At 44.4% G+C, this 26216-nt stretch overlaps 1 protein-coding gene across 2 annotated transcripts in view; it reads right to left on the bottom strand.

Moving 5' to 3' along the window:
* Positions 1–26216, bottom strand: part of LOC106600004 (protein unc-13 homolog A) — a 94869-nt gene that overhangs the window by 10412 nt on the left and 58241 nt on the right. Inside the window, exons 10-23 of one of the 2 annotated variants that reach the window (XM_014191341.2) lie at positions 24367–25461; positions 22591–22693; positions 20410–20453; positions 19604–19682; positions 18996–19007; positions 17669–17746; positions 17102–17321; positions 10790–11017; positions 10345–10486; positions 10097–10266; positions 9807–9922; positions 9536–9699; positions 1123–1276; positions 519–587 (exon numbers count right to left, since the gene is read on the bottom strand). In XM_014191341.2, the coding sequence (XP_014046816.2) occupies positions 519–587; positions 1123–1276; positions 9536–9699; positions 9807–9922; positions 10097–10266; positions 10345–10486; positions 10790–11017; positions 17102–17321; positions 17669–17746; positions 18996–19007; positions 19604–19682; positions 20410–20453; positions 22591–22693; positions 24367–25461 (2674 nt within the window). The remainder of the gene's footprint in view (positions 1–518; positions 588–1122; positions 1277–9535; positions 9700–9806; positions 9923–10096; positions 10267–10344; positions 10487–10789; positions 11018–17101; positions 17322–17668; positions 17747–18995; positions 19008–19603; positions 19683–20409; positions 20454–22590; positions 22694–24366; positions 25462–26216) is intronic. The other variant, XM_045714842.1, reaches the window with a different exon arrangement.

The raw sequence follows: 26216 nt of genomic DNA, 5'->3' as shown, positions 1-26216 counted from the left end.
TACTCGAAAACAGTGTAGAAACACACACAAACACTGTTACGAACAGAGATATGTTCTTGAAAACCAGGAACAGATATCACAAGACTGGTAGATAGGCCTTCAACTGGTTTATTCTAACTTAGAATGTAATGTTTATTTTGATAGTATAATTTTATAGTAGTCTATTCCATCCCTCCATCATGTCCTTCAACTTTTGCTTGAAGAAAAGTAAAATATAAATATAATAATGTCAACTGCAAGAAAATTATATCTAACAGCTTGTATACAGTGTCTTACAGATGGAACTGGAAGAATAAATCAAATAAATCAAATTACACAAAACATTCACAAAGAAAAACAACTAAAATAGAAAATGCCTATAATGGAATAGAAGACTAATCTAAAACAGTGACTTTCAAACATAACACAATATTAACCAGTGTTTGTGCGAAGTAAAACGCTTCTAAAAGTCTCTCAAAACACTTAACACACTTAAAAAAGAAAAATATAAAACAGTGAAAGAAATAAGTTGACATTACCCTGTACATGGAAAGGTCAATCCTCAGGGAGTTGTGGAGCTGGTCTAGAAGTTTCACAAACCTGTCCTTCTACCCACACAGGACACACACACAGGACAAGATAAAACAGGATAAAAAATTGTAACATCATCTCAGCTGACAGTATATATATGTGTATACTTTGCTTATGTCAACCCAGGACAGGATCTAGCTTAGTTTGGTGAATCTGATTGGGCAGTTGGGGATGTAGGTTGGGCCACTGTTTGAAAATGGGGGTTGGAGGCTGTATTAGGGCAGAGGGCCCTCAGGACAATGTTCCGGTTTTGAAACGACTTTCCTTTTTACTTTACCTGCACAGTTCAACATGTCATGACATGTCATCTCTATCATATCATTTCATCTCTAAGAAGACATTTCCATTCACAATTAAACAACAGTTAATTGGATTTTAAATGAAATAGCTTTTAATAAAATGTAAACCTAAAACAATAATGGGCTGGTTTCCGGGACAGATTAAGTGTAGTCCTGGACTAAAGAGAATCTTAATTGAAATAGCTTTTAGGTTCAAGACTAGGCTTAATCTGTCTGGGAAACCGCCCCTAAAAGTATACACTAATGAACTCACTCCAAAGTTGGATGCGGCGAAGCGGTCTGATGCTGAGACGTTATTGGTGGACTGGGTGGTGTGAGCATAGTAGGCATTGATGTTGGCCAGAAGGGTACTCATCACCGCGGGTACACCAGGGCACATGTACTTAGACGACAGGCATGCAAAATGGCTGTGGACACACACACACACACATTTAATAATTATATTCATATTAACTGGGATTTTTAGGTATGAAACATGTTGTCGTTTGTCTGTCCAGTGTAGGTTGTAGCCCACAGTAGTCTCAAGTGTGTTGTATTCTGTATTGTTACATGTTATCACAGTCAAAAATAGAACGTCTGGGTTGACACACTGGTAGATGGTACATAATACTTGTTCTCTCCTTAATGTAAGGTTAAAACCAGAGACATTTATTTAAGGGATAATCAACAAGGCGTTCTATGGAAAATATTTTGCTAGAAATGTGTTCATTTGCAGGTAGAAATGTGTTCAACATCCACTGAAGTAGCTCAGGAAATAATGCACGCTCTAGAATGCCCTTCAAACCAATCAGAAAGGAGTATTCAACAATGCCATGCATTAATTAAGTGCTAATGCCCCTCGAAGCTGGTGTTTGGAGGATATATTGACACGGGTGTTGTTAAGCCCGAGACTTAGTCAATATCCTCCAAACACCGGCTTCGAGGGGCATTATCACTTAATTATACCATGGCATTGTCGAAAACTCCTTTCTGATTGGTTTGAACGGCATTCTAGAGCAGCATTATTTTCTTATAAAACGCACTGTATATTTGCACGGTAGAATTCAATGGCTATAGTTCATTACTACATTTTCTATGTTTGAGCTGCATTTGAAAGTAAAAGTCGAATTGAAAACATTATTGGCAAAGGCCAGATGGCGCCGACAGAGATGGTCGCCTCGCTTCAAGTTCTTAGGAAACTATGCAGTATTTAGTTTTTTTATGTATTATTTCTTACATTGTTATCCCAGGAAATCTTAAGTCTTATTACATACATCCGGGAAGAACTATTGGATATAAGAGCGATGTCAACTTATCAACATTATGACCAGGAATACGACATTCTCGAAGCAGATGCTCTGTTCGGACCACCACCCAGGACAATGGATCTAATCCCAGAAGCCAAACCAAAACAACAGCACCGCAGTAGGGGCAGACAGAGCAGCCTCCTGATCAGGTTCCGTAGAAGTGCACATTGCCCACCGCTCCCAAGTATACTACTCGCCAATGTCCAGTCTCTTGACAACAAGGTAGACAAAATTCAAGCAAGGGTTGCCTTCCAGAGAGACATCAGAGATTGTAACATTCTCTGTTTAACGGAAACATGGCGCTCTCGGGATATGTTGTCGGAGTTGGATCAGCCACCATGGCTTCTCCATGCATCGCACCCAACAGAGATAAACACCTCTCTAGGAAGAGGAAGGGCGGGGGTGTATGCTTCATGATTTAACGACTCATGGTGTAATCATAACAACATACATAACAACAACAACATACAGGTACTCAAATCCTTCTGAACACCCAACCTAGAATTCCTTACAATCAAATGCCGGCAATTTTACATCCCAAGAGAATTCTCGTCAGTTATAGTCACAGCTGTGTACATTCCCCCTCAAGCAGACACCAAGACGGCGCTCAAGGAACTTCACTGGACTCTAAGCAAACTGGAAACCATATATCCTGAGACTGCATTTATTGTAGCTGGGGATATTAACAAAGCAAATTTGAGAACAAGGCTACCTAAATTCTATCACCATATTGATTGCACTACACGCAGGAGTAATACACTCGATCATTGCTACTCTAACTTCCACGATGCATACCCCGCCCTCCCTTTGGCAAATCTGACCACGACGCCATCTTGCTCCTACCATCTTAAAGGCAGAAACTCAAACAGGATCTAATCAAATCAAAGTTTATTTGTCACGTGCGCCGAATACAACAGATGTGTTGCTACAGTGAAATGCTTACTTACAGGCTTTAACCAACAGTGCAAAAAAAAAAGGTGAACAATAGGTAAGTAAAGAAATAAAAACAACAGTAAAAAGACAGTGAAAAATAACAGTAGCGAGGCTATAACAGTAGCGAGGCTATATACAGGCACTGGTTAGTCGGGCTGATTGAGGAAGTATGTACATGTAGATATGGTTAAAGTGACTATGCATATATGATAAACAGAGAGTATCAGTTGCGTAAAAGAGGGGTTGGCGGGTGGCGGGACACAATGCAGATAGCCCGGTTAGCCAATGTGCGGGGGCACTGGTTGGTTGGGCTAATTGAGGTAGTATGCACATGAATGTATAGTTAAAGTGACTATGCATATAAGATAAACAGAGAGTAGCAGCAGCGTAAATGAGGGGTGGTGGGGGGGGGGGTACACAATGCAAATAGTTTGGGTAGCCATTTGATTGATTACCTTTTCAGGAGTCTTATGGCTTGGGGGTAAAAACTGTTGAGAAGCCTCTTTGTCCTAGACTTGGCACTCTGGTACCGCTTGCCATGCAGTAGTAGAGAGAACAGTCTATGACTGGGGTGGCTGGGGTCTTTGACAATTTTCAGGGCCTTCCTCTGACACCGCCTGGTGTAGAGGTCCTGGATGGCATGCAGCTTAGCCCCAGTGATGTACTGGGCCATACACACTACCCTACCCTCCTTAGTGCCTTGCGGTCGGAGGCCGAGCAGTTGCCATAACAGGCAGTGATGCAACCAGTCAGGATGCTCTTTTTGAAGATCTCAGGACCCATGCCAAATCTTTTTAGTTTCCTGGAGGGGAATAGGCTTTGTCGTGCCCTCTTCACGACTGTCTTGGTGTGTTTGGACCATTCTAGTTTGTTGGTGATGAGGACACCAAGGAACTTGAATCTCTCAACCTGCTCCACTACAGCCCCGTCGATGAGAATGGGGGCGTGATCAGTCCTCCTTTTCCTGTAGTCCACAATCATCTCCTTAGTCTTGGTCACGTTGCGGGATAGGTTGTTATTCTGGCACCACACGGCCAGGTCTCTGACCCCCTCCCTATAGGCTGTCTCATCGTTGTCGGAGATCAGGCCTACCACTGTTGTGTCATCTGCAAACTTAATGATGGTGTTGGAGTCATGGGTGAACAAGGAGTATAGGAGGGGACTGAGCACGCACCCATGAGGGGCTCCAGTGTTGAGGATCAGCGTGGCAGATGTGTTGCTACCTACCCTCACCACCTGGGGGCGGCCCGTCAGGAAGTCCAGGATCCAGTTGTAGAGGGAGGCGTTTAGTCCCAGGATCCTAAGCTTAGTGATGAGCTTTGAGGGTACTATGGTGTTGAACGTTGAGCTGTAGTCAATGAATAGCATTCTCACATAGGTGTTCCTTTTGTCTAGGTGGGAAAGGGCAGTGTGGAGTGCAATAGAGATTGCATCATCTGTGGATCTGTTTGGGAGGTATGCAAAATGGAGTGGGTCTAGGGTTTCTGGGATAATGTTGTTGATGTGAGCCCTTACCAGCCTTTCAAAGCACTTCATGGCTACGGACGTGAGTGCTATGGGTCTGTAGTCATTTAGGCAGGTTGCCTTCGTGTTCTTGGGCACAGATACTATCATGGTCTGCTTGAAACATGTTGGTATTACAAACTCAATCAGGGACATGTTGAAAATGTCAGTGAAGACACCTGCCAGTTGGTCAGCACATGCCCGGAGCCCATGTCCTGGTAATCCGTCTGGCCCCGCAGCCTTGTGAATGTTGACCTGTTTAAAGGTCTTACTCACGTCGGCTACGGAGAGCGTGATCACACAGTCGTCCGGAACAGCTGATGCTCTCATGCATGCCTCAGTGTTGCTTGCCTCAAAGCGAGCATAGAAGTGATTTAGCTCGACTGGTATGCTTGTGTCACTGGGCAGCTCGCAGCTGTGCTTCCCTTTGTAGTCTGTAATAGTTTGCAAGCCCTGCCACATAAGACGAGTGTAGGAGCCGGTGTAGTACAATTCAATTTTTGCCCTGTATTGACGCCAGTTTGATGGTTCGTCGGAGGACATAGCAGGATTTCTTATAAGCTTCCGGGTTAGAGTCCCGCACCTTGAAAGCGGCAGCTCTACCCTTTAGCTCAGTGCGAATGTTGCCTGTAATCCATGGCTTCTGGTTGGGGTATATACGTACAGTCACTGTGGGGACGACGTCCTCGATGCACTTATTGATAAAGCCAGTGACTGATGTGGTGTACTCCTCAATGCCATTGGAAGAATCCAGGAACATGTTCCAGTCTGTGATAGCAGTCCTGTAGTTTAGCATCTGCTTCATCTGACCACTTTTTTATAGACCGAGTCACTGGTGCTTCCTGCTTTAATTTTTGCTTGTAAGCAGGAATCAGGAGGATAGAATTGTGGTCGGATTTACCAAATGGAGGGCGAGGGAGAGCTTTGTACACGTCTCTGTGTGTGGAGTACAGGTGATCTAGAATGTTTTTCTCCCTCTGGTTGGACATTTAACATGTTGATAAAAATTAGGTAGAACTGATTTAAGTTTCCATGCATTAAAGTCTCCGGCCACTAGGAGCGCCGCCTCTGGGTGAGCGGTTTCCTGTTCGCTTATTTCCTTATACAGCTGACTGAGTGCGGTCTTAGTTCCAACATCCGTCTGTGGTGGTAAACAGCCACGAAAAGTATAGCTGAAAACTCTCAAGGCAAATAGTGCGGTCTGCATTTTATCACAAGATACTCTACTTCAGACGAGCAAAATCTAGAGACATCCTTAGATTTTGTGCACCAGCTGTTTACAAATATGCACAGACTGGCCCCCCCCTCGTCTTACACGGAGTGTAAGTGTGCTGTTCTATCTTGCCAGTGCAGCGTATATCCCGCAAGCTGTCATGTCATCATTCAGCCATGATTCCGTGAAACGTAAGATATTACAGTTGATGTCCCGTTGGTAGGATATTCGTGATCGTACCTCGTGTAATTTACTGTCCAATGATTGCACGTTGGCGAGTAATATTGACGGTAACGGTAGCTTTCCCACTCGCCTTCTGCGGATCCTTACGAGGCACCCCACTCTGTGTCCTCTTTACCTGTGTCTCTTCCTCTTGCAAATAACTGGGATGTTGGCCGTGTCGGGTGTTCGGAGAATGTCCTGTGCGTCCTCCTTGTTGAAGAAAAAAATCTTAGTCTAATCCGAGGTGAGTGATCGCTGTCCTGATATCCAGAAGCTCTTTTTTGCCATAAGATACGGTTGCAGAAACATTATGTACAAAATAAGTTACAAATAACGTGAAAAAAAACACAACAGCACAATTGGTTGGGCGCCCATAAAACTGCTGATACTAATGTAGAAAAAAATGGATGTACCAGTTATTAGAACCATTCAACGCTGGTCTGACCAATTGGAATCCACACTTCAAGATCATTTTGATCACGTGGACTGGAATATGTTCCGGTCAGCCTCAGAGAACAACATCGACCTATACACTGACTCGGTGAGTGAGTTTATAAACAAGTGCATTGGAGATGGTGTACCCACTGTGACTAAGAAAACCTACCCTAACCAGAAACCGTGGATGGATGGCGGCATTCGCGTAAAACTAAAAGCGCGAACCACCGCATTTAACCATGGAAAGAGGTCTGGGAATATGGCTGAATATAAACAGTGTAGTTATTCCCTCCGCAAGGCAATCAAACAATCAAAATGCCGATACAGGGACAAAGTAGAGTCGCAATTCAATGGCTCAGACACAAGATGTATGTGGCAGGGTCTACAGGAAATCACGGACTACAAAAAGAAAACCAGCCACGTCATGGACACCGGCGTCACGCTTCCAGACAAAATAAACACCTTCTTTGCCCGCTTTGAGGCTAACACAGTGCCACCGTCGCGGCCTGCTAACAAGGACTGTGCCCCCCTCCTCCGTGGCCGACGTGAGTAAAACATTTAAACATTTTAACCCTCGCAAGGCTGCTGGCCCAGACGGCATCCCTAGCCGCATCCTCAGAGCATGCGCAGACTAGCTGGCTGGTGTGTTTACGGACATATTCAATCGCTCCCTATCCCAGTATGTTGTCCCCACATGCTTCAAGATGGCCAACATTGTTCCTGTACCCAAGAAAGCAAAGACAACTGAACTAAATGCCTACCGCCCAGTAGCACTCACTTCTGTCGTCATGAAGTGCTTTGAGAGACTAGTCAAGGATCATATCCCCTCCACCTTACTGGCCACCCTAGACCCTTTCAGTTTGCATATCGCCCCAACAGGTCCACAGACGACAATCGCCATCACACTGCCCTATCCCATCTGGACAAGAGGAATACCGATGTAAGAATGCTGTTCATTGACTACAGCTCAGCATTCAACACCATAGTACCCTCCAAGCTCATCATCAAGCTGGAGGCCCCGGGTCTCAAACCCGCCCTGTGCAATTGGGTTCTGGACTTTGACGGTCAGCCCCCAGGTGGTGAAAGTAGGAAACAACATCTCCAATTTGCTGGCCCCACAAGGGTGCGTGCTCAGCCCCCTCCTGTACTCCCTGTTCACCCACGACTGCGTGGCCATGCACGCCTCCAAATCAATCATCAAGTTTGCAGACGACACAACAGTAGTGGGCTTGATTACCAACAACGACGAGACAGCCTACAGGGAGGAAGTGAGGGCACTCAAGAGTGTGGTGTCAGGAAAACAACCTCTCACTCAACGTCAACAAAACAAAGGAGATGATCGTGGACTTCAGGAAAAAGCAGAGGGAGCACCCCCCTATCCACATCGAAGGGACAGCAGTGGATAAGGTGGAAAGTTTTAAGTTCCTCGGCGTACACATCACAGACAAACTGAAATGGTCCACCCACACAGACAGTGTGGTGAAGAAGGTGTAACAGCACCTCTTCAACCTCAGGAGGCTGAAGAAATTTGTCTTGTCACCTAAAACCCTGACAAACTTTTACAGATGCACAACTGAGAGCATACTGTTGGGCTGTATCACAGCCTGGTACGGCAACTGTGTCACGCTGGTATGAATGAGTCGGGAGACAGGTGCAGGAATGCGTAATCTTTTTTTATTTTTATTACACCCAAATTACAGCGTGCCGTGTAAAGGCACAGGGACGAAGACCAAACAAACACTACACAAAACACAGGGTTGAAACCAAAACAAAAGAATGAGGAGTACCTCGAATAAATAACACAAGTGCACGATGATTAACGCACGGGACGAGACCCGTAATCATCTGTGCAATCCACAATGGCACAAAAGCCAAAACACACAGCACAGGTACTCACACGAACCAACGGACATTGTAACAATAAATCGACAGGACACTGGTAAACCAAGGGAACACAACAACCACGCAAGCTACTGCCTGTTCACACCTCTACCATCCAGAAGGCGAGGTCAGTACAGGTGCAACAAAGCTGTGACCGAGAGACTGAAAAACAGCTTCTATCTCAAGCCCATCAGACTGCTAAACATCTCCAACTCAGAGAGACTGCTGCCTACATTGAGACCAAATCACTGGCCACTTTAATAAATGGATCACTAGTCATTTTAAACAATGCCACTTTAAATAATGCCACTTTTGTAATGTTTACACATCTTACATTATTCATATCACATGTAAATACTGTATTTTATACCATCTATTGCACCTTGCCCATGCCGCACGGCCATCACTCATCCATATATTTATATGTACATATTCCCATTCACATATTCCCATGCAGTTGCATTTGTTTAAACTGTTTTCTAGTGACATTTATTTGGATACATCCATAGCTAATGCTGCACGATTTCACCTGGCATAGAAAATGTACTCTCTCGTTAGGACACTGTTGTTCAGAGGAGCTAGCCAACAACACAGCTAACACAATCACTTCAAACTGAAGCTGGAAAGACTGCAAACTAGCCATACTTCGTTTTGTTTGACCTTTTTTCAATTGACATTTCTTTCTATATGTGAATACAAATGATGCCAGGTGATTCATGATTTTGACTGGCTGAGAAACACTGCCTGCCTGTCTGTCTTGTCTCGATACGTTCATTACTATGGGACAGCTGGAGATTGTTTAAATATTAAAATTCAATGTTGCAAATGTTGGAGAGACAGACAGCAAGGTTTATACAAAACTCTGCTGTTGAAAACTAAATGTTAGTCTAAAAGAAATGTGAGATAATGTCTAGATGCTTTTTATAGCGGAGATCAAGTTTATACATTGCTGGCTGGGTTGATGAGACAGTGGATTGTGCAGTCATATGGAACAGAGTAAATAGGCATTTTAACATCATAGATTTAGCAGGTGGTAACTTGTGGAATATACACTGGCTGGAATGCGGTTTTAACCAATCAGCATTCAGGATTAGAACCACCCATTGTATAAATGTATTTATGTATACCAACGTCTCTGGTCGAAACCAATTTCCAAACTCTCTGTATGTGTTCTGTATGGTGATGGTACTGACGTCATAGCCTGGTAGATGGACTCCACTCCGTAACGCATGGCGAACTCATCCACAATCTCCTGAGGAGTCTCCTCGAAGTACACCTTCCACGCGTCGTCTCCTTTGGCATCAGGGATTTTCACCGCACCACTGTTCTGCTCCTCTGTAGTGTACTGGAACAGGTGCTTCACACACAGCGGGGAAAAACTGTTAGAGGTGTGTGTGTTGGGGGGGTTAGAGAGAGTGTGTGTCTGTGTGTGTGGTAGGTAAGTTAAGGTATGGTAGGTCTTACCTCGTGTAGACAGGTGTACTGGACATGGTAGGGAGCCACAGTCTCCTCTCCTTTGATCTCTACACTGATGTGCATCCGGATGGCTCCAGACACAGCCGACTTGTCTGTTCTCTTGTCTGTCAGGGGACACCAACACACACACACATCAAGACATTCGATTGGGTTGTCTTCTAATGCCCTCTTCTCTTCTGATCATTCTTTCCTTCTTTGTCTGTCCATTTCCTTCATCTCTCTCTCTCTCTCCTCTCCCACCCCTCTCCCTTTCCCCAAAAACTCCCTCCATCACTCACCCAGGTTGTACCATACGTCCATCTCGCCGCTGAGTGTGCGGACCTCGATGATGGTCTGACCCAGGAAGTCATCGGACTCCCGTTTGAACTTCTGCTTCACCCTGGACTTGATGTCGTCGTCTTCGTCCCACACACGTACCTTGATCCGGTCCGACGAGTTGTGGCATTCGCTACGAGATGACGAAAGGATGTCAGACTTAACCACACAGCCACGCACAGACCGACAGACACACAGTTGCTGTACTCACAAGTGGAAGTTCTCATCCCAGACAGGGTTGAGGTTACCATAGATGGTCTTGGTCCTCTTCTTGGTCTTGCCCACCTGAACTGTGACGTAGGGATCACTGGAGCCGGTCTTGTCCTTAGCCTGAAGGCCCTGTGCACACTGCACTGAGAGACGGACACAGTCACACATTAGACTTTGTGCATACACCACACAGAGTGTATTAGCTAAATGGTTGTTTCAGTCTCCTTTCTTAAATACACACCAAAAACACTTTGCATAAGAGCATCTGCTAAAGAAAGTACTCAAAAGCAAACGTGTAAAATATAATTTATTCTCTGGTTGGCAAAGGCAAGTCTACTGATGCACTGTTCCTACTGCCAGTCAGTAACCAACACCCCCCATATTCTAACTTTAATCCCAACACCTACCAAATCTAATCTCAATCTCAATCCCAGTCCTTGTCTTACCAGTCATGCTGATCATGGCCGACCACTTGGACGTCCCATCGAGCACACTCTGTTTGATCTGCTTCATCTGTGTGGCGTGCGTCGCCTTGACAACACTAAACACTTCCTGGATGAGCTCGAAGATTTCCGGTTTGTTCCTCTCTCTGATCTTCATCCTGTCCTTTAAAACCATGATGATGTTCTGGGTTCTGTCCTCCGCCCCATTCTTAGAACTCTTCTCCGCTGCCCCTGGGAGATGAGAGAGAGGGAGGGGTAGGATAGGGGTTAGCATATAGGAAAAGAGCCGGAAGAAAGGAGAGGACAAAGAGAGAGAAGAGAGAGAGAGGCAATAAGAAAAAGTTAAAGGGCATGAAGGAGGGAGAAAGATGGAGGGGGGGAAAAATGAGGGAGAGAGGAAAAAGGGTATAGATCAATTCCCCCCCACTCCCACTGCCCTTCATGATGAGTTCAGATGTTTTGTCCCCACCCCAATCAAAGTTGCCCATCCCTGGTATAGATGGAGAATAGGAGATGGAGTGAGAAAAGAGGCAGTGAGGGTCATTTGGGTAAACCTTCAGAGTAAAGGCTCCTGAGGAATAGTGGGGAGAGGGGACAAGTGAGTAATAGGAGATAAAAGAGACAGTAAATCAGTAGCGAATTGAGCTAAAATCTAATCTTGGGGAATGTGAATTAGAGAAGTAATAAGGATGGAGGGACTGAGTAAGGAGAGAAACAGAAGGGATAACAGCACATTACACAGGAGATAAATTGAAAAGGGGAGGAGAAAGAGGGAGAGGAGAGTAATGGTATGTCAATTGAAAAAGGGAAAGCAAGAGGGGAAACGAGAGGGAGTTTTTATGGGTGTGTATTTCTCTCTGTATGTAGAGAGTGTAAGGAGAAAATATAGTGCGGGTGTAATGTAAAAATTAGATACAGTAGTTCTACATAAAGTACCAGTCCAAAGTTTGGACACACCCACTCATTCAAGGGTTTTTCTTTATTTGTACTATTTTCTACATTGTAGAATAATAGTGAAGACATCGAAACTATGAAAGAACACATATGGAATCATGTAATAACCCAAAAAGTGTTAAACAAATCAAAATATATTTTATATTTGAGATTCTTCAAAGTAGCCACCCTTTGCCTTGACAGCTTTGCACACTCTTGAAATTCTCTCAACTAGCTTCATGAGGAATGCTTTTCCAACAGTCTTGAAGGAGTTCCAACATATGCTGAGCACTTGTTGGCTGCTTTTCCTTCACTCTGCGGTCCAACTCATCCCAAAACATCTCAATTGGGTTGAGGTCAGGTGATTGTGGAGGCCAGGTCATCTGATGCAGCCCTCCATCACTCTCCTTCTTGGTCAAATAGCCCTTACACAGCCTGGAGGTGTGTTGGGTCATTGTCCTGTTGAAAAACAAATTAAAATCCCACTAAGTGCAAACCAGATGGGATGGTGTATCGCTGCAGAATGCTGTGGTAGCCATGCTGGTTAAGTGTGCCTTGAATTCTAAATAAATCAACAGACAGTGTCGCCAGCAAAACACCCCCACACCATCACACCTCCATACTTCACGGTGAGAACCACACATGCGGAGATCATCCGTTCACCTACTCTGCATCTCACAAAGACCAGGCAGTTGGAGCAAAAAGAAATAAAAAAATCACAAATTGGGACAGATTTCCACCAGTCTAATGTCCATTGCTCATGTTTCTTGGCCCAATCAAGTCTCTTCTTCTTATTGGTGTCCTTTAGTAGTGGTTTCTTTGCAGCAATTCAACCCTGAAGGCCTGATTCACGCAGTCTCCTCTGAACAGTTGATGTTGAGATATCTCTGTTACTTGAACTCTGTGAAGCATTTATTTGGGCTGCAATTTCTGAGGCTGGTAACTCTAATGAACTTATCCTCTGCATCAGAGGTAACTCTGGGTCTTCCTTTCCTGTTGCGGTCCTCATGAGAGCCAGTTTCATCATAGCGCTTGATGGTTTTTGCCATCAAGCGCTATGAAAAGTTCTTTACATTTTCCGGATTGACTGACCTTCATGTCTTAACTTCACTAGGGTTGGGGGCAGCATTCGGAATTTTGGATGAAAAGCGTGCCCAAATTAAACTGCCTGCTACTCAGGCCCAGAAGCTAGGATATGCATATAATTGGTACATTTGGATAGAAAACACTCTAAAGTTTCCAAAACTGTTAGAATAATGTCTGTGAGTATAACAGAACTGATATGGCAGGTGAAAAACTGAGGAAAACCCATCCAGGAAGTACTATTATTTTGAAAGGCTGTTTTTCCATTGAAAGTCTATCCACCATACAAAGACTTAGGACCCAGTTCACGATCTCTAATGGCGTCTTCTACATGTGGCCAGTCTTTAGGCATTGTTTCAGGCTTTTACTCCTTTTCTATTGACAAAGCTTTTGTCTGGTTGAAATATTATTGATTATTCATGACAAAAACAACCTGAGGATCGATTTGAAACATCGTTTGACATGTTTCTACGAACTTTTATTGTACTTTTTTGACTTTTCGTCTGGGTTTGCGCTTTGTGCCTTTGGATTACTGAACTAAACGCACCAACAAAATAGTTTTTTGGACATAAAGAGGGATATTATCGAACAAAACAAACATTTATTGTGTAACATGGAGTCCTGGGAGTGCCACCAGATGAAGATCAAAGGTAAGTGATTAATTTAATCGCTATTTCTGACTTTTGTGAGTCCTCTCCTTGGATGGAAAATGTCTGTATGGTTTCTTGTGGCTAGGCGCTGTCCTAACATAATCGCATGGTGTGCTTTCGCCGTAAAGACTTTTTGAAATTGGACACGGTGGTTGGATTAACAAGAGGTTTATCTTTAAAATGGTGTATAATACTTGTATGTTTGAGGAATTTTAATTATGGGATTTCTGTTGTTTGAATTTGGCAACCTACAATTTCACTGGCTGTTGTGTCGAGGTGGGACGCTAGCGTTAACCTGTTGGGTCTAGGGGGCAGCATTTGCACGTCTGGATAAAAAAAATGTACCCGATTTAATCTGGTTACTAATCCTACCCAGTAACTAGAATATGCATATACTTATTATATATGGATAGAAAACACTCTAAAGTTTCCAAAACTGTTTGAATGGTGTCTGTGAGTATAACAGAACTCATTTGGCAGGCAAAACCCTGAGACATTTTCTGACAGGAAGTGGATACCTGATGTGTTGTATTGACTTTAAACCTATCCCATTGAAAAACACAAGGGTTTAGGAATATTTTGGCACTTCCTATTGCTTCCACTAGATGTCACCAGCCTTTACAAAGTGTTTTGAGTCTTCTGGAGGGAGATCTGACCGAACAAGAGCCATGGAACGATGATGGCCCATTAGACACCTTGGCGCGAGTTCATGTTGGGTACCCTCGTTCCAATACTTTATAAAAGAGTATGCATTCGTCCACCTTGAATATTATTCATGTTCTGGTTAAAAAAGGCCCTAATGATTTATGCTATACAACGTTTGACATGTTTGAACGAACGGAAATATATTTTTTCCCCTCGTTCATGACGAAAAGTCCGGCTGGCTTACATCATGTGCTAACGAGACGGAGATTTTTGGACATAAATGATGAGCTTTTTTGAACAAAACTACATTCGTTATGGACCTGTGATACCTGGAAGTGACATCTGATGAAGAGAATCAAAGGTAATGGATTATTTACATAGTATTTTCGATTTTAGATCTCCCCAACATGACGTCTAGTCTGTATCGCAACGCGTATTTTTCTGGGCGCAGTGCTCAGATTATTGCAAAGTGTGATTTCCCAGTAAGGTTATTTTTAAATCTGGCAAGTTGATTGCGTTCAAGAGATGTAAATCTATAATTCTTTAAATGACAATATAATATTTTACCAATGTTTTCTAATTTTAATTATTTAATTTGTTACGCTGACTTGACTGCCGGTTATTGGAGGGAAACGATTTCCTCAACATCAATGCCATAGTAAAACGCTGTTTTTGGATATAAATATGAACTTGATAGAACTAAAAATGCATGCATTGTCTAACATAATGTCCTAGGAGTGTCATCTGATGGAGATTGTAAAAGGTTAGTGCATCATTTTAGCTGGTTTTATGGTTTTGGTGACCCTGTCTTTGACTTGACAAAACATTACACACAACTCTTGTAAATGTACTGTCCTAACATACTCTAAATTTATGCTTTCGCCGTAAAACCTTTTTGAAATCGTAAAACGTGGTTAGATTAAGGAGATGTTTATCTTTCAAATGGTGTAACATAGTTGTATTTTTGAAAAATTTGAATTTTGACATTTATTTGGATTCAAATTTGCCGCTCTTGAAATGCACCTGCTGTTGATGGAGTGCACCACGGGTGGCACGCTAGCGTCCCACCTAGCCCCAAGAGGTTAAGACGCAAACGCATTAAGAAATAAAGATATTCCACAAATTAACTTTTAACAAGGCACACCTGTTAACCTGTTATGGCTAGGGGGCAGTATTTTCACGGCTGGATAAAAAACATACCCGATTTAATCTGGTTACCACTCCTACCCAGTAACTAGAATATGCATATACTTATTACATATGGATAGAAAACACTCCAAAGTTTCTAAAACTGTTTGAATGGTGTCTGTGAGTATAACAGAACTCATTTGGCAGGCAAAAACCTGACAAGGTTTCAGGCAGGAAGTGGCCTGTCTGACAAGGTGTCGTTCTTCTTGTCTCTGTTTATTGAAGAGTGAGGATCTTAGCTGTCCCGTGACACTTCCTACGGCTGCCATAGGGTCTCAGAAGGCGGTAAAAAGCTGAATCGTGGCTTTGCAGGCTCTGGCTGAAACAAAGTAGCGCGTTTGGGTAGTGGCTGGTTACAGTACTGTGAGACTCAGGCTCGTGCCCGCGTCGACCGAAAGCTTTGTTTACTTTCCTCAGTTTAGCTAAAAGGAGATTCCTGGTCGGAATATTATCGCTTTTTTACGAGAAAAATGGCATAAAAATGGATTTTAAACAGCGGTTGACATGCTTCGAAGTACGGTAATGGAATATTTAGATTTTTTTTGTCACGAATTGCGCCATGCGCACGACCCTGATTTACCATTTCAGATAGTGTTTGGGACGCACGAACAAAACGCCGCTATTCGGATATAACGATGGATTATTTTGGACCAAACCAACATTTGTTATTGAAGTAGCAGTCCTGGGAGTGCATTCTGACGAAGACAACAAAAGGTAATGAAACTTTTATAATAGTAAAGCTGATATTGGTGAGTGCTAAACTTGCCGGGTGTCTAAATAACTAGCCCGTGATGCCTGGGCTATGTACTTAGAATATTGCAAAATGTGCTTTCACCAAAAAGCTATTTTAAAATCGGACATATCGAGTGCATAGAGGAGGTCTGTATCTATAATTCTTAAAATAATTGTTATGCTTTTTGTGAACGTTTATCGTGAGTAATTTAGTAAAATGTTAGCGAATTCCCCGGAAGTTTCCGGGGGTATGCTAGTTCTGAACGTCACATGCTAATGTAAAAAGCTGGTTTTTGATATAAATATGAACTTGATTGAACAAAACATGCATGTATTGTATAACATAATGTCCTAGGGTTGTCATCTGATGAAGATCATCAAAGGTTAGTGTTGCATTTAGCTGTCTTCTAGGTTTTTGTGACATTATATGCTAGCTTGAAAAATGGGTGTCTGATTATTTCTGGCTTGGTACTCTGCTGACATAATCTAATGTTTTGCTTTCGTTGTAAAGCCTTTTTGAAATCGGACAGTGTGGTTAGATAAAGGAGAGTCTTATCTTTAAAATGCTGTGAAATAGTCATATGTTTGAAAAATGGAAGTTTTTGTATTTTAGAGGAGTTTGTATTTTCGCGCCACGCCCATCATTGGATAATGGAGCAGGTGTTCCGCTAGCGGAACGTCTAGATGTAAGAGGTTAATTGAAATGCATTCCAGGTGATTACCTCATGAAGCTGATTGAGAGAATGCCAAGAGTGTGCAAAGCTGTCATCAAGGCAAAGGGTGGCTACTTTGAAGAATTTCAAATATAAAATAAATGTTCATTTATTTAACACTTTTTTGGTTACTACATGACTCCACATGTGTTATTTCATAGTTTTGATGTCTTCAGTATTAATCTACAATGTAAAAAATAGTAAAAATAAAGAAAAACCCTGGAATGAGTAGGTGTGTCCAGACCTTTGACTGGTACCGTATGTCAAATATAATTTTTTTTGGTCACATACACATGGTTAGCCGATGTTAACGCAAGTGTAGCGAAATGCTTGTGCATGTGTTCGTGTGTGTGCACATGTATGTTCCTTACTCTGCAGGCAGTCGGCATTGAGAAGGTCCTGGCACTTGTCGTGACATTTGACCCCGCACTCGGAGCACCTCATGCCCTGGCGGGCGATGCCCCACAGCAGCCCCTCACACTCGTAGCAGTAGGTGGGTGTGGTGGCCGTCCACACCTCAAAGTTATGGGGCGTGGTGCAGGAGATGGGGTAGATCAGAGCCTGTAGGGTCTTCTTGTACACATGACTCTTCTGCAGAAGGGATGGAAGGAGAGGGGGGAGAGAGAATGCAAAAAAGAGGGAGAGAAAGAGGCAGAGAGAGAGAGAGAGTGGCAGAGAGAGGAATATGGTATTAATTATACATGCACACTGCCTGATGAAGGCAGTTAGCTGCCAAAAACCTTGGTTGTTTAATAAATCAATTGCATTTCAGCAGTAAAAAGTGTGGTCGGCTACATTTTCTTTTCAAAGTGTTATGTTCCACCGGTGAAAGTTGCCCCTTGGGGATAATAATAAAGTTGATTGAAATGAGAATTAAACTGAATGGATATTTTTTAGCTGTGCTGAGACACGTTGAGGTCATAAGTTGTGTGACCCACCAGGTCCTCATTGCCAAGGGTGCTGCAGGCCATCGCTGTGGTGATCCCAGCCTTCCGAGCGTTCTGAGAGGCCATAGACTGGAGGGGGGGGGGGGCGAATAGAGATCAAGAACGGGAGGGAGGGAGAGAGAGAGAGAGAAAACGATAGATTAAATTTGAGCCTTGAACCTACATGACCAAAAGTATGTGAAAATCATCAGTGAGGTTGGGCAGTGAGGTTGGGCACTAATATTGGGCGATTAGGCTTGGCTCGCAGTCAGTGTTCCAATTCATCCCAAAGGTGTTCGATGGGGTTGAGGTCAAGGTTCTGTGCAGGCCAGTCAAGTTCATCCATACCGATCTCAACAGACCATTTCTGTATGGACATCGCTTTGTGCACCTGGCCATTTTTCATGCTGAAACAGGAAAGGGCGTTCCCCAAACTGTTGAAACAAAGTTGGAAGCACAGAATTGTCTAGAATGTCATTGTATGCTGTAGCGTTAAGATTTTCCTCAGTGGAACTAAGGGGCCTAGCCCAAACCATGAAAAACAGCCCCAGACCACTATTCCTCCTCCACCAAACTTTACAGTTGGCATTATGCATTCGGGCAGATAGCGTTCTCCTGGCAGCCGCCAAACCCAGATTCGTCGGTCGGACTGCCAGATGGTGAAGTGTGATTCATCACTTCAGAGAACGTGTTTCCACTGCTCCAGAGTCCAATGGCGGCAAGCTTTACACCACTCCAACCGACGCTTGGCATTGCACATGATGATCTTAGGCTTGTGTGCTTCTGCTCGGCCATGGAAATCTATTTCATGAAGCTCCCGACGAACAGTTCTTGTGCTGACGTTGCTTCCTGAGGCAGTTTGGAACTCAGTGTTGCAACCGAGGACAGACGATTTTTACGCGCTATGCGCTTCAGCACTTGGTGGTCCCATTCTGTGAGTTTGTGTGCCCTACCACTTCGTGGCTGAGCCGTTGTTGCTCCTAGACATTTCCACTTCACAATAACATCACTTATAGTTAGTTGACTGGTGCAGCTCTAGCAAGGCAGAAATATGACAAACTGACTTGTTTGAAAGTTGGCATCCTATGATGGTGCCACTTTGAAAGTCACTGAGCTCTTCAGTAAGGCCATTTTACTGCCAATGTTTGTCTATGGAGATTGCATGGTGGTGTGCCCAATTTTATACACCTGTCAGCAACGGGTGTGGCCGAAATAGCCAAATCCACTCATTTGAAGGGGTGTCCACCTACTTTTGTATATATAGTGTAATTAAAGTATGGCTATTATGTTTACAAGGGTTTTTGAGTGGTACTGTATATGTGTTGGTACAGGTACTTACCATGGCCTGTAACTGCATGACAGAAGTAGAGAGAGGCAAGGGAAGGGGAAGAGGGAACATATGTTAGCAAACAAACACCATATCAGAATTGTATATGGCATATTGATTTATACTCATGTCTCGTTGAGTGGCATGTGATAGATGTTGATATACAATGATTAAGAAAGGAGAAAGGGGCAGAGGGTGTGTATGTAAATGAGTGTGTGTGTGCGTGTGTTAAACAGCTTTTAGCTTTTAATATATTCTGCCCTCTTCCTCCTTTTACGTACGTAGGCATCTTATTCGCTGCCTGACAGCTATATGACTCAGGCGGAGGATGCCACAGTTAGAGTCATGGCTATAGACTTCCTGTCACACCATCCACTGCAAAATGGTAATCCCTCATTTTGTGTCATGGTTTCACAATTTCCCAGGACATAAGGCTGGCTAAAGAGTGAGCGGGTGTGATGTCTGTGGGAGGGAGCTAGGTCCCCAGAGTGCTGCAGAGGAAACTGAACAGACAGAAAGGCCAATAATGGCAGTAATGATTCCAAAAGGGGGAGGCGGAGGGGATGGCATGTGCCAAGGTAAAGTTGCTGTGGTGTGTGTGTGTGTGTGTGGTCTCTTACGAGGTCTCTGACCAGGGTGGGGCCTTTCTTCTTGCGTAGGTCAGGCATGCTGTCGATGCTGTACAGAACCTCTCCTACCCTGAGCAGGTAAAACAACCTTACTGTTATACACTAGGCAACAAATATACTGTATACCCCTCAGACCGATATCCGCTGCTACGGATAAGTTTAGACTATTTTGTTGAAGTGAAATGATGATAAGGTGCTCCAGATGTTTTTTTAAATTTTTATTGCCATTTACTTTTAAAACCAGACAATAATGTATGACTAATCTAATAATTATCCTATTCTATACATGAAGCCCTTGAGAGGGTGGTCACTTCCTGGCCATACTCATTTGAACAGTGAAACCAAGGTGAATAAGGAGTATCAAATGTCTATATGCAAGAAATACTCCACCTGAATGAATGAGCAGCCAGATGTGTATTTGGCTAACTGATTGTGCATATATTGGGCTGGTTACTTTCAATGCCGCCGCGGTCACACTCTAAAATAAGGTCTGCCATTTACAAATGAGCTGCCAGTCCACTTAGGGCACCCAGCCCATCGGTCAATACACACTGGACTGGAGCCAGTGGATGAAACTATCCTCTATTTTAAGAGGAAAATCTGAAAATGTACACTATACAGTATTACATATTCACAGTAGTGGCAATCATTTATTTATTGATCGCTGTACTACGCTAGTTAGTATAGCATTTACTGTAAGTATGTAAATCTCATTGTGGTAACTGCACTGAGCTGCCGTGGTAGAGTGGTAGTTACTGTATGTGATCTTTTGTTGTGAGCAGTGATGGGTAACTCACCCTCCTTTACCAAACCACAAGGAATTGGATGTCTCTCCTCGTGCCTGGAGAAAGAGGGGGAAGAGGGAGAGAGAAAGACCAGGAGGGAGGGAGGGAGGGAAGAGTACAGTTATATCTGGGTGATGAAAATCTTTCACAAAATGTTTGAAATCAATTTCCTCCATATGCAGAGCATGTCCAGAGTGCACCAGAGGACAGCATTTAGCTGGTAAATTATATTTTTTTTTGTGGGGGAAGATGCCCCCGAGCCCCCTAACTGGGAAATCAAGACCATCTCCACCACTGATGACTACCTCCGACAACATCCATAAAGCTGCACTATCTATTCATCTTCCTCTCTCAATGTCTTTATTTTTCTCTTTCCCTCTCCCTCCCACCCTCTCCAGCTCTTTCCTTCTGTCAGAGAGCTAAATTAGACCTAATAAACTGTGAAATCACTTCTATAGAGACCTTCTACTAAAGAACCCATTCAGAACTCCAGGTGAGTGAACTCTCTGTCCAATCAATTACATAAATTGATCAATCAACCACAAAGGAGAAAAGAAAACCAGCCTTTCTTTGTCCCTCAAGGCCTGGAATTGAGCAGCTCTGCCATAGATCTATATGTATTATTAAAGCGACAGTCTATGATTCTGAAGAAAACCCCCCAGATATATTCTTCAAGGATCAATGGCTATATATCACTAATTCAAAAGTCAAAACACAGATCTACCAGTTCCAGACTGTAGCATTAACTGAACAGACTGTCACATCAATCAAATGTACTTCTATCTCGCGCTAGCTACGGCCCTCGTCACACATTCAGACTCCCATCCTCCAGCTCAGGGTCAGAGAAATACCAGAGAGAAAGAGAGACTTGTTACTCATTCAACCTTGGGATTCTGCCTCCCACATCCTAACGCTGTTTGTCTGGTTTTATTGAAAGCCAGATTGAATCTGCACAGGCCCTTCTTAAACACATAGACTTGAAGAAAAAATATAATGAATAAATACTGAAAGGAAAATTAATTCCAACTGCATAAAAACATAAACAGGTATAAAAAAGTAAAATGTTATTGATTGATTTTGTAAGCGTATTGATGGAAAAGTTTCTTGCCAAGTTCACCTGACTGTAGTTAACGCCTACGAGCTTGGAGATTGTTACAGTTATAAAATCATAATAATGAATGTGCAGAGTATTCAAACCATGAAATTCAAACAAATTAAACATTGTACAAGACAATACAGCATAGTTGTTATGAAGTGAAATTGAAGATTGAAGTGAAAATGTGTCCACCGCAGGACATTAACGGAAAATCATTGGCCAACAAGTCCACCATTCTCTTGCGCAACCAATCATTGTACCCACCTGTCAATCTGCTCCAATCATGGCCGACCAGAGTGCATGCGAGTATCGCTATGGCAATGACATGAAACTGGAAAGAAAACAAAGTAGTAGGGACAAATGAAAAAGGGGGAAAAAAAGCAAAGTGACAAAACCCACATAAAACATCAAAGCAAGTGTTTATTCATTCAATTAAAACAGAATGATTAGCAAAATGATATGTGAATAAATGTGAGAAAATTGATAAATCAAAACAATGTTTTAGCAGTTGCGTGAGACTGAAAGAGAGTTGAGTGAGTTCTTCTCCATACTAAGGGAAAATGTGCACCACCATCTATAGAAAATGTATTTTCAGATCATTTAAAATATTGATTGTATGCTGTGAGACACATTAGGTCTGCACTGGTGTCTAAATGTACTTTCAAAATACTCTCAGGAACCCATTCACTCTAGCTTTTGGATTAAATAATGCATATCACATTCATTTTTGAAAGCTGTGCAGAAAGTACTTAGAGACCTTTAGAATGTTTCTGCTACTGTCCCCTCTCTTCTTCTCCACACCTGGATGAAGCACTTTGGATGGGACTGGGGCTGGAAACAAGGCTGGTAGGAGTGGGTTGGTAGACTAGATAGGACCGGGGCTGAATTTAGGGCTGGCATGTTAGGCAAGGGTTAGGAGCTGGGGCTGGGGGATAGGACAAGAGGATCGGCGATAGGGCTGGGGTTGAAGTTGAGGTTAGGCTTAGGGATGTGGATATGACTGGGGCTGGATCAGGCGTAGGGACAGTAGTACACAGGGATTGGGCCAGTAGTATAGGACTGGGACATGTGAACAAGGTTTGAGTGTGATACCTTACCTCTCGAAGCTGCTGTTGGACCTTGTCGATGATTCGTCGCCAGTTCTCCCTAGCCCTTACGGACGGGTCCACCGGCTCCTTGGGCTCCTCATCAACAGGAGGACTACAAGGATAAGAGCAGGTCTGAGAACAACTCTATATCTGGGGCCGAAATTGCCCCCTTGTCCCTATATAGTGCATTACTTTTGAACATTTGTACATTTTAGTCATTTAGCAGATGCTCTTATCCAGAGCGACTTACAGTTCGTGCATTCATCTTAAGGTACACTATATATACACAAAAGTACGTGGACATCCCATAAAGTTAGTGGATTTGGCTCTTTCAGCCACACCGTCGTTGACAGGTGTATAAAAATCGAGCACACAGCCAAGCAATCTCCATAGACAAACATTGGCAGAGCCTTACTGAAGAGCTCAGTGACTTTCAATGTGGCATCATCATAGGATGCCACCTATCCAACAAGTCAGTTCGTCACATTTCTGCACTGATAGAGCTGCCCCACTCAATTGTAAGTGCTGTTTTTGTGAAGGGAAACGTCAGAGGAGCAACAACGGTTCAGCCGCGAAGTGGATACCACACAAGCTCACAGAACGGAAACGCCGAGTGCTGTAGCGCGTAGGGTGTAAAAATCATCTGTCCTTGGGTGCAACACTCACTACCAAGTTCCAAACTGCCAATGGGAGCAACGTCTGCACAATAACTGTTTGTCGGGAGCTTCATGAAATGGGTTTCCATGGCCAATCAGCCGCACACAAGATCACCATGCGCAATGCCAAGCGTTGGCTGGAGTGGTGTCACGCCCGCCACCATTGGATTCTGGAACAGTGGAGTGATTAATCACGCTTCATCATCTGGCAGTCCGACGGACGAATCTGGTTTTGGCGGATATCAGGAGAACGCTACCTGCCCGAATGCATAGTGCCAACTGTAAAGTTTGGTGGAGGAGGAATAATGGTCTGGGGCTGTTTTTCATGGTTCCAGTGAAGGGAAATCTTAACGCTGCAGCATACAATGACATTCTTGACGATTCTATGCTTCCAACTTTGTGGCAACAGTTTGGGGAAGGCCCTTCCTGTTTCAGCATGACAATGCCCTCGTGCACAAAGCGAGGTCCATACATAAATAGTTTTTCAAGATCGGTGTGGAAGAACATGACTGGCCTGCACAGAGCCCTGACCTCAACCCCATCGAACACCTTTGGGATGAATTGGAATGCCGACTGCGAGCCAGGCCTAATCACCGAACATCAGTACTAATACTCTAATACTCTCGTAGCTGAATGGAAGCAAACCCTGCAGCAATGTTCCAACATCTAGTGGAAAGCCTTCCCAGAAGAGTAGAGGCTGTTATAGCAGCAAAGGGGGGACCAACTCCATATTAACACCTATGATTTTGGAATTACATGTTTGACGAGCAGGGTTCCACATACTTATAGTTATGTAGTGTAGTTAGGTGAGACAACCACATATCACAGTCAGAGTAAGTACATTTTGTCCTCAACAAAGCATCTATCAGCAGTCAGTGCTAGTAGGAAAAGACAAGTGCAAGTGTTATTTCAGGAAAGGCATGTTTTTTTAAAAATGTGTTTTTAAGGGGGTTCATCAAGACACTTCGTCAAAAGGTCCCTGGTCAAAAGTAGTGCACTGGAAGGGAATAGGGGGCCATATTTGACGCACCTCTATGTGCTTTTTCACAGTCCACCCAATATGGTGGCCCAATAAACAAAGCCCCTTCTGCGTATGGAAAACAGAAAAGGATTTGAGATGGGGGTTTACCTCTCTGGGATGGGCTCCTCCTCCTCTACGGGGGTGGGGGGGTGAGTCTCGTCATACCGCTGGTCCTCATCTTCCATGTGGTGCTCCTCCTCTGTCGGGGTGGGGGTCCTAATTGTTTGGGGAAGGGATTTGTCTTCCTCTAGGAGGAGTTGGTCCTCCGGCAGGGGGGGTTCGGCATCAGGGCCCTCTGATTGGGTGGTTGTAGGGGCAAGGGGCTGGGCCTGAGAGGGAGAGGCAGTGGAGGGGGTCAGCTGAGAGGGGGGGCCAGTGGTTGTGGACTGGGGCCCATGGGGGGGAGGGGAGGCAGTGGCGGGGTGAGATGGGGAGATGGAGGAGGCAGACTGGGGCTGGGGTTGTGAAGCTGGGGGGTGAGCCTGAGCAGGTTGGGCAGTAGGGACTCCAGAAGACAGGAAAGAGGAGGCCAGGCCTGTTACTGCTGCTGAGAAGGGTTTGGCCATGGAGAAGAAGGACTGGGCTGGAGCAGGGGCTGGCTGGGGATGAGACTGGGCTTGAGGGGCCTGGGTGGGTGGCTGTCCCGGGGGTTGTCCTCCTGGAGCCATGCCCGGAGGGTGGGCCTGATTTGGGGCATGGCTGGGCGGTTGGCTGGGTGGCGCCTGCTGTTGATGCAGAGAGGGCTGTTGATGCAGAGAGGGCTGTTTCTGCAGGGGCGGTCTAGAAGCACCTGGGACGTCCAGTGTGGGGGGTGCCGTGCTGGTGGGGGTAGGGGTGTAGGGGACCTCTATATCCTCACTGTGGGTCCCATCCAGAAGGTAATCCTCATCGTCATATATGTGCCCCTCCTCTCCTTCATACGCCACCTCTTCCTCATACAGACCCCCGTCATCCTCCTCATAGATGGCCCCCTCCTCGCCCCCGTCCTTACTGTAGCCCCCCTCGTCACTGTACGCCCCCTGGGTCTCATCGGGGTCCCAGTCAGGAGAACCTTTGCTGTAGCTGACAGAGGAGTGGCAGGAGTGGTAGGAGTCATTCTCATCATAAGGGTCTCTCTCTCTGTATTCCGGGCCGTACTCCTCCTCACTCAGCTGGCTGCTGCAGTGACTCAACTCTGCCGACGATGCATAGCTTCCCATCGGACTGGAGAGGAAGGGGGAGCAAGACAGGGAAAGGAAGATAAAGTGAGAATGTGGAGAGAGGATGAGAGACAGGGTGGAGGAACACGGAAGAGGGAAGGAAGGAAAAAAGAAGAAGAAGCAGTAACCAACATGGAGGGACAGAGAGACTTTCCTGAGGTACACCATGTCCAGAGCATCCCTGAGCAATAGTAAAACGCTCTGCTATAACACCTGACCGTGAAGGTAAAACTGATGCTTAATCAATGAGAGTTAATTGCGACAGCAGTATCAGACAGAGAGATAAATACGGGGAATAGAGAGAGAGAGAAAGAAAGAATTAGAGTAGAACAGGAAAGTGAGGGGCCTCCAGAAAGCTGACAATTTACAAAGAACAAGCATCCTCACAGGGAACAAACAAGAGTATTTACAGTATACTCCATGATAAATTAAGCTATCACACCTCACCCCAACCAATCAACATCCCCCCAAGTCAACCATGCCCACACCCCATTTAGGCCCCCTCAGATCAGACCTATGCCCGTCCTGCCCACCCCATGCCCCCCACCCCCGCAAACAGGGCCTCAACATGGAAGTCATACATACGCCCAGGCAGTGAGCGGGCAAACAGGCCCAACCCCCACTCTTACACTAGCCCAAGCCAATGGCATGTACCAGATGCTCAGCAGGCTCTGCTCACACTTACTGGCCTGAGGCCAAACCACACGACCAACAACATTGGACACTTTATGGAACACAAAGCCTTCACTATCGCATCCT

Source organism: Salmo salar, chromosome ssa03, assembly GCF_905237065.1.
Source record: "Salmo salar chromosome ssa03, Ssal_v3.1, whole genome shotgun sequence".
Lineage (NCBI taxonomy): Eukaryota > Metazoa > Chordata > Actinopteri > Salmoniformes > Salmonidae > Salmo > Salmo salar.
This window is presented reverse-complemented; position numbering and strand designations above follow the sequence as displayed.